Source organism: Mobula birostris, chromosome 5, assembly GCF_030028105.1.
Source record: "Mobula birostris isolate sMobBir1 chromosome 5, sMobBir1.hap1, whole genome shotgun sequence".
NCBI classification, from domain to species: Eukaryota; Metazoa; Chordata; class Chondrichthyes; order Myliobatiformes; family Myliobatidae; genus Mobula; species Mobula birostris.
In genome coordinates, this window is record NC_092374.1 from 91733787 (window position 1) to 91748920 (window position 15134).

General features: G+C 48.5%; 1 protein-coding gene across 4 annotated transcripts in view; it reads left to right on the forward strand.

Moving 5' to 3' along the window:
- The window catches only part of trappc14 (trafficking protein particle complex subunit 14), a 61805-nt gene extending 47038 nt beyond the window's left edge, over nt 1-14767 (forward strand). For all 4 annotated transcript variants that reach the window (XM_072258413.1, XM_072258414.1, XM_072258415.1 and 1 more), the window contains 6 exons: nt 3714-3861; nt 5145-5227; nt 6578-6750; nt 8028-8182; nt 11605-11801; nt 14524-14767. In XM_072258413.1, coding sequence (XP_072114514.1) covers nt 3714-3861; nt 5145-5227; nt 6578-6750; nt 8028-8182; nt 11605-11801; nt 14524-14677 — 910 coding nt within the window. In that variant the 3' untranslated portion in view covers nt 14678-14767. The remainder of the gene's footprint in view (nt 1-3713; nt 3862-5144; nt 5228-6577; nt 6751-8027; nt 8183-11604; nt 11802-14523) is intronic.
- Nucleotides 14768-15134: the final 367 nt, after the last annotated feature.

Consider the following 15134-nt stretch of genomic DNA (forward strand, 5'->3'; position numbering starts at 1 on the left):
TATGAGCGGGTATAGCTGCTAGGCAGCGGAGGTTTGAGATCAGAGTTTTCCTTCTCCTAGATGAGCTGCCAACCACAGCTGACGAGTCCCATCTGCTCAAAGTGACTGGTCTTAAGGCACCAGGAACCCGCCTTTGCCCCTTGTCCTTGCAGTAAAAATGGTTCTGTCAGCTACATGGGGAAGGCCAGGAGCTGGACTTGACTTGGTTAGAGGCTATTTGAGAGGCACGCCATTGGCAGTATTTAATAGGTAGTGGGAGCTTGTCTCCATTACCACCCCCACCCCTCCCCAGCTATAACAACCTTAAGGAGCCAGGTTCCTTATTCAGCCTATCTATGTCTCTCAGAACATAGAACATAGAATAGTACAGCACAGTACAGGCCCTTCGGCCCACAGTGTTGTGCCAACCCTCAAACACTGCCTCCCATATAACCCCACATCTTAAATTCCTCCATGTTCCTGTCCAGTAGTCTCTTAAATTTCACTAGTGTATCTGCCTCCACCACTGACTCAGGCAGTGCATTCCACGCACCAACCACTCTCTGAGTAAAAAACCTTCCTCTAATATCCCCTTTGAACTTCCCACCCCTTACCTTAAAGCCATGTCCCCTTGTATTGAGCAGTGGTGCCCTGGGGAAGAGGCGCTGGCCGTCCACTCTATCTATTCCTCTTAATATCTTGTATACCTCTATCATGTCTCCTCTCATCCTCTTTCTCTCCAAAGAGTAAAGCCCTAGCTCCCTGATCATAATCCGTACTCTCTAAACCAGGCAGCATCCTGGTAAATCTCCTCTGTACCCTTTCCAATGCTTCGACATCCTTCCTATAGTGAGGTGACCAGAACTGGACACAGTACTCCAAGTGTGGCCTAACCAGAGTTTTTATAGAGCTGCATCATTACATCGCGACTCTTAAACTCTATCCCTCAACTTATGAAAACTTACACTCCATAAGCTTTCTTAACTACCCTATCTACCTGTGAGGCAACTTTCAGGGATCTGTGGACATGTACCCCCAGATCCCTCTGCTCCTCCACACTTCCAAGTATCCTGCCATGTACTTTGTACTCTGCCTTGGAGTTTGTCCTTCGAAAGTGTACCACCTCACACTTCTCCGGGTTGAACTCCATCTGCCACTTCTCAGATCACTTCTGAATCCTATCAATATGTCTCTCTGCAATCTGCGACAATCCTCTACACTATCTACAACACCACTAACCTTTGTGTCATCTGCAAACTTGCCAACCCATCCTTCTACCCCCACATCCAGGTCATTAATAAAAATCACAAAAAGTAGAAGTCCCAGAACCGATCCTTGTGGGACACCACTAGTCACAACCCTCCAATCCAAATGTACTTCCTCCACCACCACCCTCTGCCTTCTGCAGGCAAGCCAATTCTGAATCCACCTGGCCAAACTTCCCTGGATCCCATGCCTTCTGACTTTCTGAATAAGCCTACCATGTGGAACCTTGTCAAATGCCCTACTAAAATCCATGTCTGTCTGTATCTTGTTTTACGGCAGTTGGCATCCAGCTTAATGGTGCATTACCGCCACCCTCTGCTCCAGAATGTGCACTAGACATACATTCTAAATCCCTCTAAAATCCATGTAGATCACATCCACCGCACTACCCTCATCTATATGCCTGGTCACCTCCTCAAAGAACTCTATTAGGCATGTTAGACATGATCTGCCCTTCACAAAGCCATGCTGACTGTCCCTGATCAGACCATGATTCTCTAAATGCCCATAGATCCTATCTCCAAGAATCTTTTCCAACAGCTTTCCCACCACAGACGTAAGGCTCACTGGTCTATAGTTACCCGGACTATTCTTACTACCTTTTTTGAACAAAGGGACAACATTCGCCTCCCTCCAAATCCTTGCAGGAAAGTTTGCTAGTGCTGCTCTGGCTGCTCTAACCAGAGTGTTAGAGCAGATAGTGAGGTGGAGGAGGATAAAGATCATGAGGGAACTGCAAGTATAGTACATGGGGTAAAGCCAGATTTAACAATATAAAGGGGCTTTGAGGAAAGAGAAACAGAATAAAGGGTGTTAAGGTAGAAGGGTTAAAGTGCATGTACTTCAATGCAAGAAGCATCAGGAACAAAGGAGATGAACTGAGAGCTTGGATACATACATGGAATTATGATGTAGTGGCCATTACAGAGACTTGGCTGACACCAGGGCAGGAATGGATTCTCAGTATTTCAGAAATGGTTAGAGAGGCATATTAACGTTTCACGAAGCATCGACCTTATGAAGAGTCTTGGCCCGAAACATCGACTGTTTATTCTCCTTCGTAGATGCTGCCTGACTTGCTGAGTTCCTCTAGCATTTTATTTTTTTTCCCATTACTATCACTTGCCCTAATACCGCCTCCAAAATTTAAAGTACTGTCTTTGGTACAGATATATATAGCTATAGTGCTGAAGACTTCCGCACAGTACTGTATTTGTCAATGTGGAGCAGAGAGCGAATTTGTAAACCTGGCGGGAGCAAAGGATGTTGGGAATGGCAAGGGTGGAGCGCCATGGGAGGGGTGTGGGACAGGTGGCAGAGAAGGAGTGCAGGGGCACAGGTGCAGACACACCCAACTCTGAGACACCAGGCAAGGTTATTTGATTCCAAACAATTGGTTTATTTTTGATCATTACAGAAAGTCTCTTTTGTGCTCCTTCTCCTTGCACCCCCCCCCCCGCCCCCTTCCCACTCTCAGTCCACAATAGAGACCCATATCACAATCAGGTTTATCATCACTCACAAATATCATGAAATTTGATTTTTTTTTCCACAGCAGTAGTACAGTGTAATACAGAAAATTACTACAGTACTATGCAAAAGTCTCAGATACCTTAGCTACAGTATATATTATATATATATATATGTGTGTGTGTGTATATATATATATATGTATGTCTAAGACATTTGCAGAGTACTGTAGGAGTTTGGTAACACAGCTAATGAAGTTACTGGGTCTATACAAATCGTGGCTGCTGGTCGCAGTGTCTTGAGGTTTTGTTTTGAATCATTCCTGCTCTTGGTTTCTCCCACCACCAGGGTCACGCCGTCTTCTCACTGCTGCCATCAGGAAGGAGGTACAGGAGTGTTAGGTCCCACACCACTAGTTTCAGGAACAGTTATTACCCCTCAATTGTCAGGCTCATGATGAACCAGTGTGGATATCTTCACTCACCTCAACTCTGAACTGATTCCACAACCTGTAGAGTTGTTTCCAAGGGCTTTAAAACTCACATTCTCGGTGTTACTTATTTATCTGTTATAATTTTGCTTTTCCTTTAGAATTTGTCTTTTACACGTTGGTGTTTGTCCTTTTGTGTAGTTTTTCATTGATTCTATTGTGTTTCTTTATATTTATTGTGAATCATCTTCTTAAGTTTATCACCTCTACTGGAGCACAACCACCGACAGCAGCTCACCAGCGTCCTATGTCCCTGACCAGTTTATCAAGTTGTCTCCAGGTGTAGCCCATCTTCTTGGTCCTTCCTGTCCCAGGGATGAGGTCTTTGGAGTTTCTGTAGCTCTGGAATTTTACGGGATGGGGTTAACAACCCTCCTCCTTTCACAGCCGGGCTTGGGACCATCCATGGCGGAGTTACTTATTGTGAACGCCGGTTAGAGAATGAATCTCGTGGTAGAGTTTAGTGACATATACGTAGTATGTTGATAAATTCAACTTTGAACTGCAGCCACCAGTCGGGAGACGTGTCCGTGGCATCGTTCTACAGGATGAGCGGTAGTTCCGGCCACCTTCCCATCAGGCTCAGTGCCTTGGAGGAGCAAGCCTTCCTCTTCCAGCTGCAGATCAACGAGCGGCCCCACGAAGACACCAAGGAGGTGAGGCGGGGTTGAGGGCTTGCCACCCACAGACGCGGTGGGGGGGGGCGTGGGTTCTGGGCGTCACTGACTGTAACGGGTAAGACGTGACGTTTGGGGAAATCTAACTGTTCATGTGTGCATGAAGTTAGCAGGAAGGCGAGCGAGTAGTCAGTAAGGAAGCGACACGTTGGCCTTCAGTTCAAAGGGTTGGACTTTGCGAATGGGGATGTCTGCTCAGTGGCCACCTGTACCTAATAAAGTGGACACTGAGTGTCTGTGCTCTTCTGCTGTTGTATCCCATCCACTTCAAAGTTTGATTTGTGCATTTAGAGATGTTCTTCTGCACACCCCTGTTGTAATGTGTGGTTATCTGAGTTACTGCCACCTTCCTGTCAACTTGAACCAGTCCGGCCATTCTCCTCTGACCTCTCTTGTTAACAAGGTGTTTTTGCCCACAGAACTGCCGCCCACTGGATTTTTTTTTTTTGTTTTCCACACCGTTCTTTGTAAACCGTAGAGACTGTTGTGTATGAAAATCCCAGGAGATCAGCAGTTTCTGAGATACTCAAACCACCCCATCGGGCACCAACAATCATTCCACGGTCAAAGTCAATTAGGTCACATTTCTTTCCTATTCTGATGTTTGCTATGAACAACTACTGAACCTCTTGGCCATGTTGCGTGCTCTTATACATTGAATATCTGTGGAGGGAGATGGACAGTTGATGTTTCAGGTCAGGACTCTTAAGACCATAAGACATAGGAACAGAATTTTATTTCGTTTGCATTTTATTTAACTAGACCAGAAATTCCGAACCTTTTTATGCCATAGGCCAAGGGGTCCTGATTTAGAGAAAGCATGGAGCAGACCTATCGAGCCCAATGGCCACACAATCCAGCAACCCACCTACTTAATACTGGCCTAATCACAGGACAATTTACAATGAAGAATTAACCTCCTAGCTGGTACTTATTTGGACTGTGGGAGGAAACTGGAGCTCCTGGAGGAAACCCATGTGCTGATAGGAAGAACGTACAAACTCATTACAGAGGATGCCGGAATTGAACACTGAACTCCGACGCCCCGAGCTGTAATAGCATCAGGCTACTGTGGAGCTCTGGTTTCCATTTGTAATGTGGGTAGCTGCCAGTTCTAGAATTGATGAGACCTGGGCGATGTGTAGCTGCCAGTTGTCAGTATTGACTGAGACCTAGTTATACGCAGTCTTGTTCTGCAATGCCAGGTTAACGTGCTTCAAGGTTCAGCAATAACGTCTTCCTCTGTTTGCAAACACATGTAGGGGCTGGAAGTTCCGCTGACGGCGATTGTTTGCTGGTCACCCACTCACCAGCTTCTGACCAACAAGATCTACACACATTACAGGTGAGCGACCACTCATCCTCCTTGCTAAGTGTCTGTTTATTAAGAAAATGGGCCATACAGCCCATCTGCTTCATGCTAGCTCCCAGCTGCATTCCTATTTCCCCTGTTCCCTCATATGTCCTGCACCCTGTTCCCTCTCGCCCGCGTCTGTCAACTCCCGTTTAACCCTTATGCTGCTGAATAGTACATTGTGCAGTTTGCAGCAGATAGTCTGCTGACATGTCTGTGGGATGTGGGAGAGATCTGGAGCAGAGTCGGGGGAGAGTCCTAGGTAAGTTCTACCTATCCCTCACACCTGTATGGTCACTACTCAGCCTCCTGTGTTCAGATTTCAACTTGATCGACTTGTCTGTCTGCCTGTCTCACGTACAGTGAAATGCCTCGTTTGTGTTGACAGCCAACACAACCTAAGGGTGTTGTGGGGCAGCTCGCAAGTGTTGCTGTGCATCCTGGCACCAGCACGGCATGTCTGGAATGTTCAGCAGAGCAACACGGCAAAACAGCATCGGCAAAGCAAGGCCCTTTCTTTCCCATCCACCCACCCACATAGACAGGCTCCAACAGGCCTCCTCCGACCTCCTCTCAAGCATCAGGTCCCTGATCTCCAGATGCCAACCCAGAGGCTTCACCCTCAGGAGTTGCCAACCTCTACGTATCAGCTCACTGATCACAGAACTTTGACTTCTGGACTCACACGGACCTCATGCCCCAGGATTCGCCAACCTGTGGGAGATGTCACCGGCCCTCGTGCTTCCTGCCTGTTTGGACTGCCAGCACTCACTTGTTTCAGTGACAACAAGCCTACCCTACCCAGTCTCTCTGTATTACTATATCCCTCCATTCCAGGAATCATCCTGGCGAATCTCTTCTACTCTCCCTCTCTGTTGCTACCACACTCTACAGTGAGGCAGCCAGAACGGTACATCACATTCTCGAGAGCGGTCCGACCAATGTTTTGTAACAACTTTGCCGGCAGTTTATTTATTTAACTTTACCAGCGCTTGTGCTGAGACTTAGAAAGTGTCTCCAAGTCCATGCACCTGGATTCTCCCATCTTCTCACACACACTTCTAATTGAGGTCTTCCAGTATTTAACCTGCATGTACACGACCAGATCGGCCTGTAGTCTCCCCTTATACCTACAGCCCTCGTTCCAGGCAATGCTCTGGTGAATCTTCCCACTGCTACTACATCCTCCCTGTCCACAGTTCTCAATCTGGCTGCAGAACTCCAGTGTAAGATCCTCTGCTCTTGCGCGTCTTTCCCTGTTTGGTTAAGGTGGGCTGGGGTGTGTGGAGAGAGATTGCCGAGAAGCTTTGGACGCAGCTTTGACTCTCCTTCCTCCCTCAGGCTGCCGAACATCCAGCTCGACCGACCCAAGTTTGTGATGATGGCATCATGTGAGTCGCCAGTGTCGATGTACAAGCAATTCACGGTCAAGTACACCCTCCTCAACAACCTGCAGGACTTCCTGGCTGTGCGGCTGGTGTGGACACCGGAGAGTGCTCTCAGCTGTCAGGGAGGTTGGTGCTTTACACCCTCTCTGTCACTGTTTCTGTCTGTCTGCCTGTCTCCTTCTCCACCCGTCCCTGTCCCCCTCCCCCTCCTGTCGCCCTCCCCCCCCACCATGTAGGGCTGCGGCTTGAGCGATGAGGTGGTGGGTAATGGTGTTCCCTTGGGCAGCGAGGCTGGAGTTGGAATCATGATGGTGTGGACGGTAAGGGAAGGTGGGGTGTGAACAGTGAAGCGAGGGTTAATGCAGGGTATACAGTAATCCTGTGACTGCCACAGGAACAAGTATGCTCTCTAAAATGGGGGGAGAGTGCTGTGGCCGGAGGTGAGCATCTGTACACTTAGTGCTTCATTTCCCAATCATTAGGTCTTGCAACTTTCTTTTAACGCACAGGGTGGTCAGTACATGCAATGGGCTACTGGAGGAAGTGGCTGAGACAGGTTAGAAGCCACGGTGAGGTACATGGATAGGAAAAGTTTAGAGCGGAGCTTCCCAGCTACCATTACCAAGGGGTCTGTGGACCCCAGGGTGGGAATCCCTGGTCAGCCACAATGAACACACAGTACAGGACCTTCAACCTGCAGTGTTGTGCTGACCTTTCAGCCTCCTCCAAGATCAACCTAACCCTTCCCTCCTACCTAGCCCTCCACTTTTCTATCATCCATGTGCCTATCTGAGTCTCTTCATAGAACATGGAAAGTTCACCAGGTAATGTGAACCTGGGGTTACCTGAGCACCAGGCAGTGGGTGCAGAGGACACGGGCAGCATGACCTTGACCTGAGTGCCAGGCAGTGGGCGCAGACGACACGGGCAGTGGGACCTTGACCTGAGCGCCAGGCAGTGGGCGCAGAAGATACGGACAGTGGGACCTTGACCTGAGCGCCAGGCAGTGGGACCTTGACCTGACCGCCAGGCAGTGTGCACAGAGTATACAGGTAGTGTTTGTTGGCCACCCGTCCTTATTAATCCCATCTTTCTGCACTTGCTCTATACAGTTCAGATGCTCTGTGGCCACTATGATGCTTCCAACATGCTCTTGGGCAGTGGGTTCCAAGTACTCACCTTCCTCTGAGTGAGAAGGGTTCCCTTCAGACCCCCCCCCCCCCTTTATCACTGCACTCTTTCCCATGAATCTTGAGTCCTCTAGTTTTATCTACCCTGAGAGGAAAGGTTTCCTGTGGGCTGGGGTGTGGTCTTCGGTGCGGATGGTGTGACTCGCGTTGATATCTGATTAACTGCCACTTTTTCTCTCCGTCCTCCTCCATCTTTCTCTTTCCCCTCTGCAGGGAAGAAGCTGTCGGTCGAGGAGCAGCGTGCGGCCGAGGCCACTCTGGGTTCGGTGGTCTGCCACACCCCTCTCAACCACCTGGGCTACTGCAAGAAAGGCAGCACGGTGACGTACAGTGTGGCTTTCCAGGCCCTCCGCGCCGGCCTGTTCGAGGTACCGAGTCTCAGCTAAAAGCACACAGTCCGTCTCAGTAAACTCTTCCTAATCACTAACAAGATTCAACGTTGAAAGCAGATTTGATAGTGGTACGCAAAATTATGAGGGGTTATAGATAGGATTAATGTCCACTGAGGTCAGGTGAGACTACAATTAATGGTCATGGGTTAAGCATGAGGGTAAACTTTGAAAATTCATTGAAAATGGCTTCACAGTTAGATAGAGTCATAAAGAGATTTTGGCACGTTAGCCTTTTTAAATCAGAGTATAAGTACACGAATTGGGATGTAACATTGAAGTTGTATAAGAGGTTGGTGAGGCCTAGTTTGGAGTATCATGTGCAGTTTTGGTCGCCTACCTACAAGAAAGATTGAAAGAGTTCAGAGAAAATTGACAAGGATGCTGCTGGGACTCAAGGGCCTGAGTTCTAGGGAAAGGTTAAATAGGTTAGGATTTTTATTCCCTGGAGTGTAGGATGCTGAGGGACTCAAAATTCTGACTGGTACTGATTGGGTAAATGCAAACAGGCTTTTTCCACTGAGGTTGGGTCATAGGTTTAAGATGAAAGGCGAAATATTTAAGGGGAACCCCGGGGGAACTTCTTCCAGAGGGTGGTGTAGTGTGCAATGAACTCCCAGTGGAAATGCTAGATGCAGGTTTAATTAAAAAATTTAAGAGCAGTTTGGATAGGTGTGTAGGTGAGCAGGGTATGGAGGGCTATGGTCCGGGTGCAGGTGATGGGACATAGCAAAATACCAGGCTGGTACAGACTAGATGGACCAAAGGGCCTGTTTCTGTGATGTAGTACTCTATGACTATAACAGTGCTGTAGTTGACTCTGTGGTTAAGAAGGTATATGGTGCATTGGCCTTCATCAATCGTGGGATTGAGTTTAAGAGCCGAGAGGTAATGTTGCAGCTATATAGGGCCCTGGTCAGACCCCACTTCGAGTACTGTGCTCAGTTCTGGTCGCCTCACTATCGGAAGGACGTGGAAACTGTAGAAAGGGTGCAGAGGAGATTTACAAGAATGTTGCCTGGATTGGGGAGCATGCCTTGTGAGAATAGGTTGAGTGAACTCGGCCTTTTCTCCTTGGAGTGACGGAGGATGAGAGGTGACTCGATAGATGTGTACAAGATAATGAGAGGCACTGATTGTGTGGATAGTCAGAGGTTTTTCCCCAGGGCTGAAATGGCTAGCATGAGAGGGCATAGTTTTAAGGTGTGTGGAAGATGTACAGAGGAGATGTCAGGGGTAAGTTTTTTACGCAGAGAGTGGTGAGTGCATAGAATGGGCTGCTGGCGGCAGTGGTGGAGGTGAAAACGATAGGGTCTTTTAAGAGACATGGAGCTTAGAGAAATAGAGGGCGATGGGTAAAGCCTAGGTAGTTCTAAGGCAGGGACATGTTCAGCACAGCTTTGTGGGCCGAAGAGTCTGTATTGTGCTGTAGGTTTTCTGTGTTTCTAAAACTTTGATTCAGATTGCACTTGGAGTATTGTGTACAATTCAGGTCGCCCCATCATAGGAAGAATGTGGAGGGGGTGCAGAAGAGATTGATGAGGACACTGCTTGGATTAAAGTTCATGAGCTATGATGAGAGATTGACCAAATTTGGGTTGTTTTCTCTGGAGCAGCAGGAAATTTACAGGGATGTGGCTGGGACTTGAAGACCTGAGTTAAAAGGAAAAATTGAATAGGTCAGGACCTTATTCTTTGAAATGTAGAAGAATGAGGGGCACCTAACAGAGCTTTATAAGATTATGAGAGGCATAGATAAGGGTAGACAGAATCTTGTCCCCCAAGGTGGACGTGTTTAATACTAAAGGGTACGCAATTAAAGTGAGAAGAGGAACATTCAATGTGGATGCCTGGTTGGTGGTGATGGTGGTGTTTAAGAGACTCTTGGAGACATGAATGTGCAGATAACGGAGAGGGATGGCCAGGCAGCCAGAACAAACTAGGCCTGAACATGGAGAAGACAAAGGAAATCATTGTACACTTCAGGAAGGTGCAGACAAACCATTCCCCCTCTGTGAATACATGGCTCCTCCGTAGAGAGAGTTAAGTGCATCAAGTTTTTAGGATTTCGCGTCACGGATGACCTCGCCTGGTCCCTTAGTTTCACTTCCTTGAACAAGAAGGCACAGCAGCACCTCCACTTCCTAAGAAGATTGAGGCAAACAAGGGCTGCCCCCCCCCCCCCATCTTAACTGTGTTTTACATGAGCAGCGCTGTGAGCGTCTTGACAAGTTGCATTTCCGTCTAGTATGGGAGCGGTCGAGCATCGGACCTGAAGTTCCTACAAAGGACTGTGAGAGCAGCTGAGAGGATCTAGGGGTCTCCCTACCATCCATCGGGGACTGTGTGTGCAGGGCCCTCAGTATTATTAAGGATCCCACCCATCCAACCAGCATCCTCTTTGACTTTCTACCATCAGGGAGGAGACTGATACATAAGGACAAGAACGGTCAGGATGGGAAACAATCTCTTCCCCCAGGCCATTAGGCTTGTGAACTCCCTGCTGTATCATATTCAAAGTGTCACTGGTTAATCTGTTCCGTACTTTATTAATACAATATTTAATATTAATGCACTTTAGTTTGTTATTTATGTGTGATTCACCTGTAGGTTTTATCCTTACCTTAATAAGTTATCATGTGTTATGTGCACTATTGTACTTCAGAGAAAAGTCTTGTTTCTATATACATTATATGGTTATACAGTGTATGTTATATACATGTATATAGTTAAATGACAATAATCCCTGAGAGGGGATTAATTTCATGAGACGAGTTCAACTGGATTTGTTCAGCCAAACATTAGGATGGGGCTTCATTCACTGGAGTGCAGGAGAGTGAAGGATGATCTTTATAGAGGTTTTTAAAGGTGTATTTGGGTGCAAGAGTGGTATTGATGGGGAGAATATGCACTCTTTTTTTCCCCCTGGGGAAAAGAAATCAAAACCCAAGGAGTTGAGGAGGGAGGCATTTAATAGGAGCCTGAAAGGCAACTTCTTCCGCACAGAGAGAGGTCTGGAAATAACGGCCAGAGGAAGTAGCTGTGGTGGGTATGTTGTCTTTTAAAAAGTTCTTGGACGGGTACCTGGATAGGAAAGGTTTAGAGTAGAAGCTCCCAACCTTTTTGTATGCCATGGACCAATACCATTATGTTGAGGGATCCATGGAGCCCAGGCTGGGAGCCACTGATTTAGAGGGATATGTGGGTCCAGCATGGATGGGAATCCTGGTCAGGATCAGTTGCATTGAAGAACCTGGCACTGGCGACTTTAAAGATTGTTCATTTCTGTTCCATCTGCCCTCATTCCCTGTCCTCTGCCTCCCTACCAACCACCCATCCTCCCTTTCCCAACTCCCTGGCCCTCCCATCCCCGTCCTGTTCTCCCCTCCCTTCCCCTCCAGCTGAGCCAGCACATGAAGCTGAAGCTGCAGTTCACGGCCAGCGTGGCCAGCCAGCCGCCTGAGGCCCGGCCCGTGTCCCGGAAGAGCAGCCCTGGCAGCCCGGCCATGCGAGATCTCATGGAGCGTCACCAGGCCAGCCTGGGCCGCTCACAGTCCTTCTCCCACCAGCAGCCCTCCCGCAGTGGGCACCTCATCAGGTAAGAAGTGTGGAGGGGTGGGGGGCCATGGGCCGGAGGTGTTGGTCCTCTCACAGTGGCAGGCTACACTCGCTCCTGTCCACTCAGCAAAGGAAACAAATGTGCAAGAGGCAAGGGCATTTGGGTTTGGAACAGAGGGGCAACTTCTCCATGTAGAACGGAGACTCCGTGTGGAAGCAGCTGACAGTGGTTAAGGCAGGACGGGACGGTAGCATTAACACTTCACAGCGCCGCTGATTGGGGTTCAGTTCCTGCCGCCGTCTGTGCAGTTTGTAGATTCTCCCCGTGACAGCATGAGGTTCCTCTGCATTCTCCAGTTTCCTGCCACATCCCAAAGGTGTTTGGCTCAGGGTTAGGGTTAGTGAATCGTGGGTGCTGGATCTTTACTGACAGTATTTAAAAGGCATTTGGATAAGAAGGATTTAGAGCAGGAGATCCCAACCTTTCTTATGCCGTGGACCCTGATTACTAACTGAGGAGCCCCAGTTGGGAACCCCTGCTTTAGATGGATACAGGCCAAATGCAGGCAAGTGGAACTCGCTTAGGTGGCCATTTTGGTCGGTATGAAACAGGCCTGTTGTTCCCATGCTCAGTGACTCTGATTGGCAGGGAGTCTATGTGCTACTTATCAGCAGTTAGTTGTACGCCATCTATATCCTGTCCTTTAGGAAAATCTCTGCTGTGTGTGTGTATACACACCTTTGTCAGCAAGGTCCTTCAGATCCACTTCCACTGATCTTTCAGGCAGCACATCGCAGATAACAACCAATGTGAAGTGAATCCTCTTCATCTGCTCCAGTGTTATTCCATTCTGGTTACTGCCCATTAAGGGGTGTCAGGGTGGAGATAATTCTCTACCAAGCGAGGTTTAAGGTGCTCCGTCCCTCCGCTATCCTGCAGGTCACAGTTGGACAAGGTGTAGCACCTGCTTGGCCCCCACCCCTCCCACCGATCAGGGTCACATGAAGCCATGGGAGCAGGTGGTGGATGGTCGTATGAGCAGCCGGTGCAGATCACAATCCTGGTTATGTGACCACTGACACCAGGCAGACAATCTCTGAAGTGTCTTTGGGTATGTTTAAAGTGGAGGTTGATGGTTTTTGATTAGTAAGGGTGTCAGAAGTCACAGAGAGAAGGTAGGAGAATGTGGTTGAGAGGGATAATAAATCAGCCATGATGGAATGACAGAATAGACTCAGTGGGCTGTTTGGCCTATTTCTGCTCCTATGCCCTGTGGTCATATACTGACTCTTAATCTCACACCTCGGCATTAGATTTCACCTGCCACCTCCCCATCTTCTTGATGATATCTCCTTGTCTGCGACTCTCCCCCGCACAGTTCACATGAATTATTCCACTTGGCCACAAGCACACAAGTGTTTGATTTTTTTTAAAGTTTGAACATCAAGCATTTGCAGTTACATGCTGAGGTGGTCCAACGGGAAGAGGTGCTGCCTCGTAGCTCCAGGGATTCTGGTTCAATCCCGGCGCGCATGTGTGTGTGTTTGTGTTGGCGCGTGCGTTCTCTCTTTGACTGCGTGGATTTCCACTGGGGGCTCTACTTCCCACCCACATCCCAATGACGTCCGGGATTTACAGGTGCTGTAAATCGGCCTGCTGGTGTATGGGTGAGGGATAGAATTGTCGTTGTTACAGGAACAATCCCCCCCCTGCCTGGTGAGAGAGAATCTGCCTGAGATACCCAAGTGCTGGGTAATGGGCTGTAGTTTTGCTGGACTCTAGATTGAGGTCTCTTGGGGACCTTTTGCTACTGCTTGTCTGATGGGGGGTGGAGGGCTTTAGGGTTTCTGATGGTTTATCATTCTTTCTTTGGGGTTTCTTGTTTTGTGCTTGTCGGTGAAGAATAATACTTTCAGGTTGTATGCTGTATACATCCTCTGATAATAAATTGAACCATTTGAACCAGGCCAGTGTAGAATTGATGTAAAGATATCCACTTGTTAGTCAGTGGACTGAGGAGACGGTTTCTGCATTGTAACCCCCCTCCCCCCCCCCCGTGACTCTGTGGCCGGCTTCCCTTGCCCCCGAAGTGTCAGCTCTGACCGCCCAGGCATCGCCTGCTCCATTGTCATTCCCTTTCTGTCCAGCACCCTTTAACATTTCTTTCTGAACAACCCAGGTTCCCAGCTGTCAACGCCCCCCCATTCACCTCTCCGTCTGATTTAGAGTAAAGATCTGTACAGCAGAGTGCACGTCCTTCAGCCCGCAATGTTGTGCCAACCACTTGACCTTCTTGAAGATCAACCTAACCCTTCCTCCCTCCCCCACATAGCCTCCATTGTTCAACCAGCCATGTGCCTATCTAAGATTTTCTTAAATGTCCCCAATGTAGCTGCCTCTACCACCATCCTGGCAGGGCATTCCATGCACTTACCACTCTCCCTGTTTTTAAAAAAAAAACTCTCTCCAATCACCTTAACAGTGTGCTCACTTATTTTCACCCTGGGAAGAAGTCACTAGCTGTTCACTTTATCTCTGTTACCATCTCCATCAAGTCACCTCTCATCCCCTTTTGCTCCAAAGAGAAAAGTTTTGGTTTGCTCAACTTTTCCTCATAAGACATGCTCTTTAACGTGGGCAACGCCCTGGTAAATCTCCTCTGCACCCTCTCTAAAGCTTCCTCATCCTTCCTATAATGAGGCGGTAAGAACTGGACAAAATATCCCAAGTGTGGTCTAACCAGGGTTTATTCTCCCTGCAGGACAGGCAGTGTGATGGAACGTCGGGCTATCACCCCCCCGGTGGGGTCCCCCATCGGTCGACCTCTCTACCTCCCCTCGGAGAAGACGGTGCTGTCTGTGGACAAGATCGCCAAACGGGAGTGCAAGGTGTTGGTAGTGGAGCCAGTGAAGTAGGAGTGCCTGCCAAGGGTAACCAGAGGCACAGCGAGGGTCATTTGGGGGTGTGTGGCAAAAACCAGCCATACGGGGAAACGTTGAGCAAAGTCACGGCAAGCAGATCGGTGCAAGAGCACGTGGCGCTTCCTCGTCCGGGCAAGATTAGCGGTCTTTCAGTTTGTTTTCTTTAATTATTGCACTGTCTCGGAAACAACATCATCTTGATGCTTTAAACCAGGCACGCTGTGCTTTGCAAAGCTGGTTGAGGAAATCAGCAACATCGAAGGTGCTGTCCTTGACGCCTGTGATGCCTGGTCTCTCTGACCAGAGATGTGGATCAGTGGAGGAGAGAACCAGATACTTGAATCCAGTATTACAGTGACGGCGAACTACGTTTGGAAAGATTGAGTGCAAGTTATTTCACCCTCCCACAGTATTGGAGAAAGAATGCTGATGAGTCTACGCCAGGGTTGGT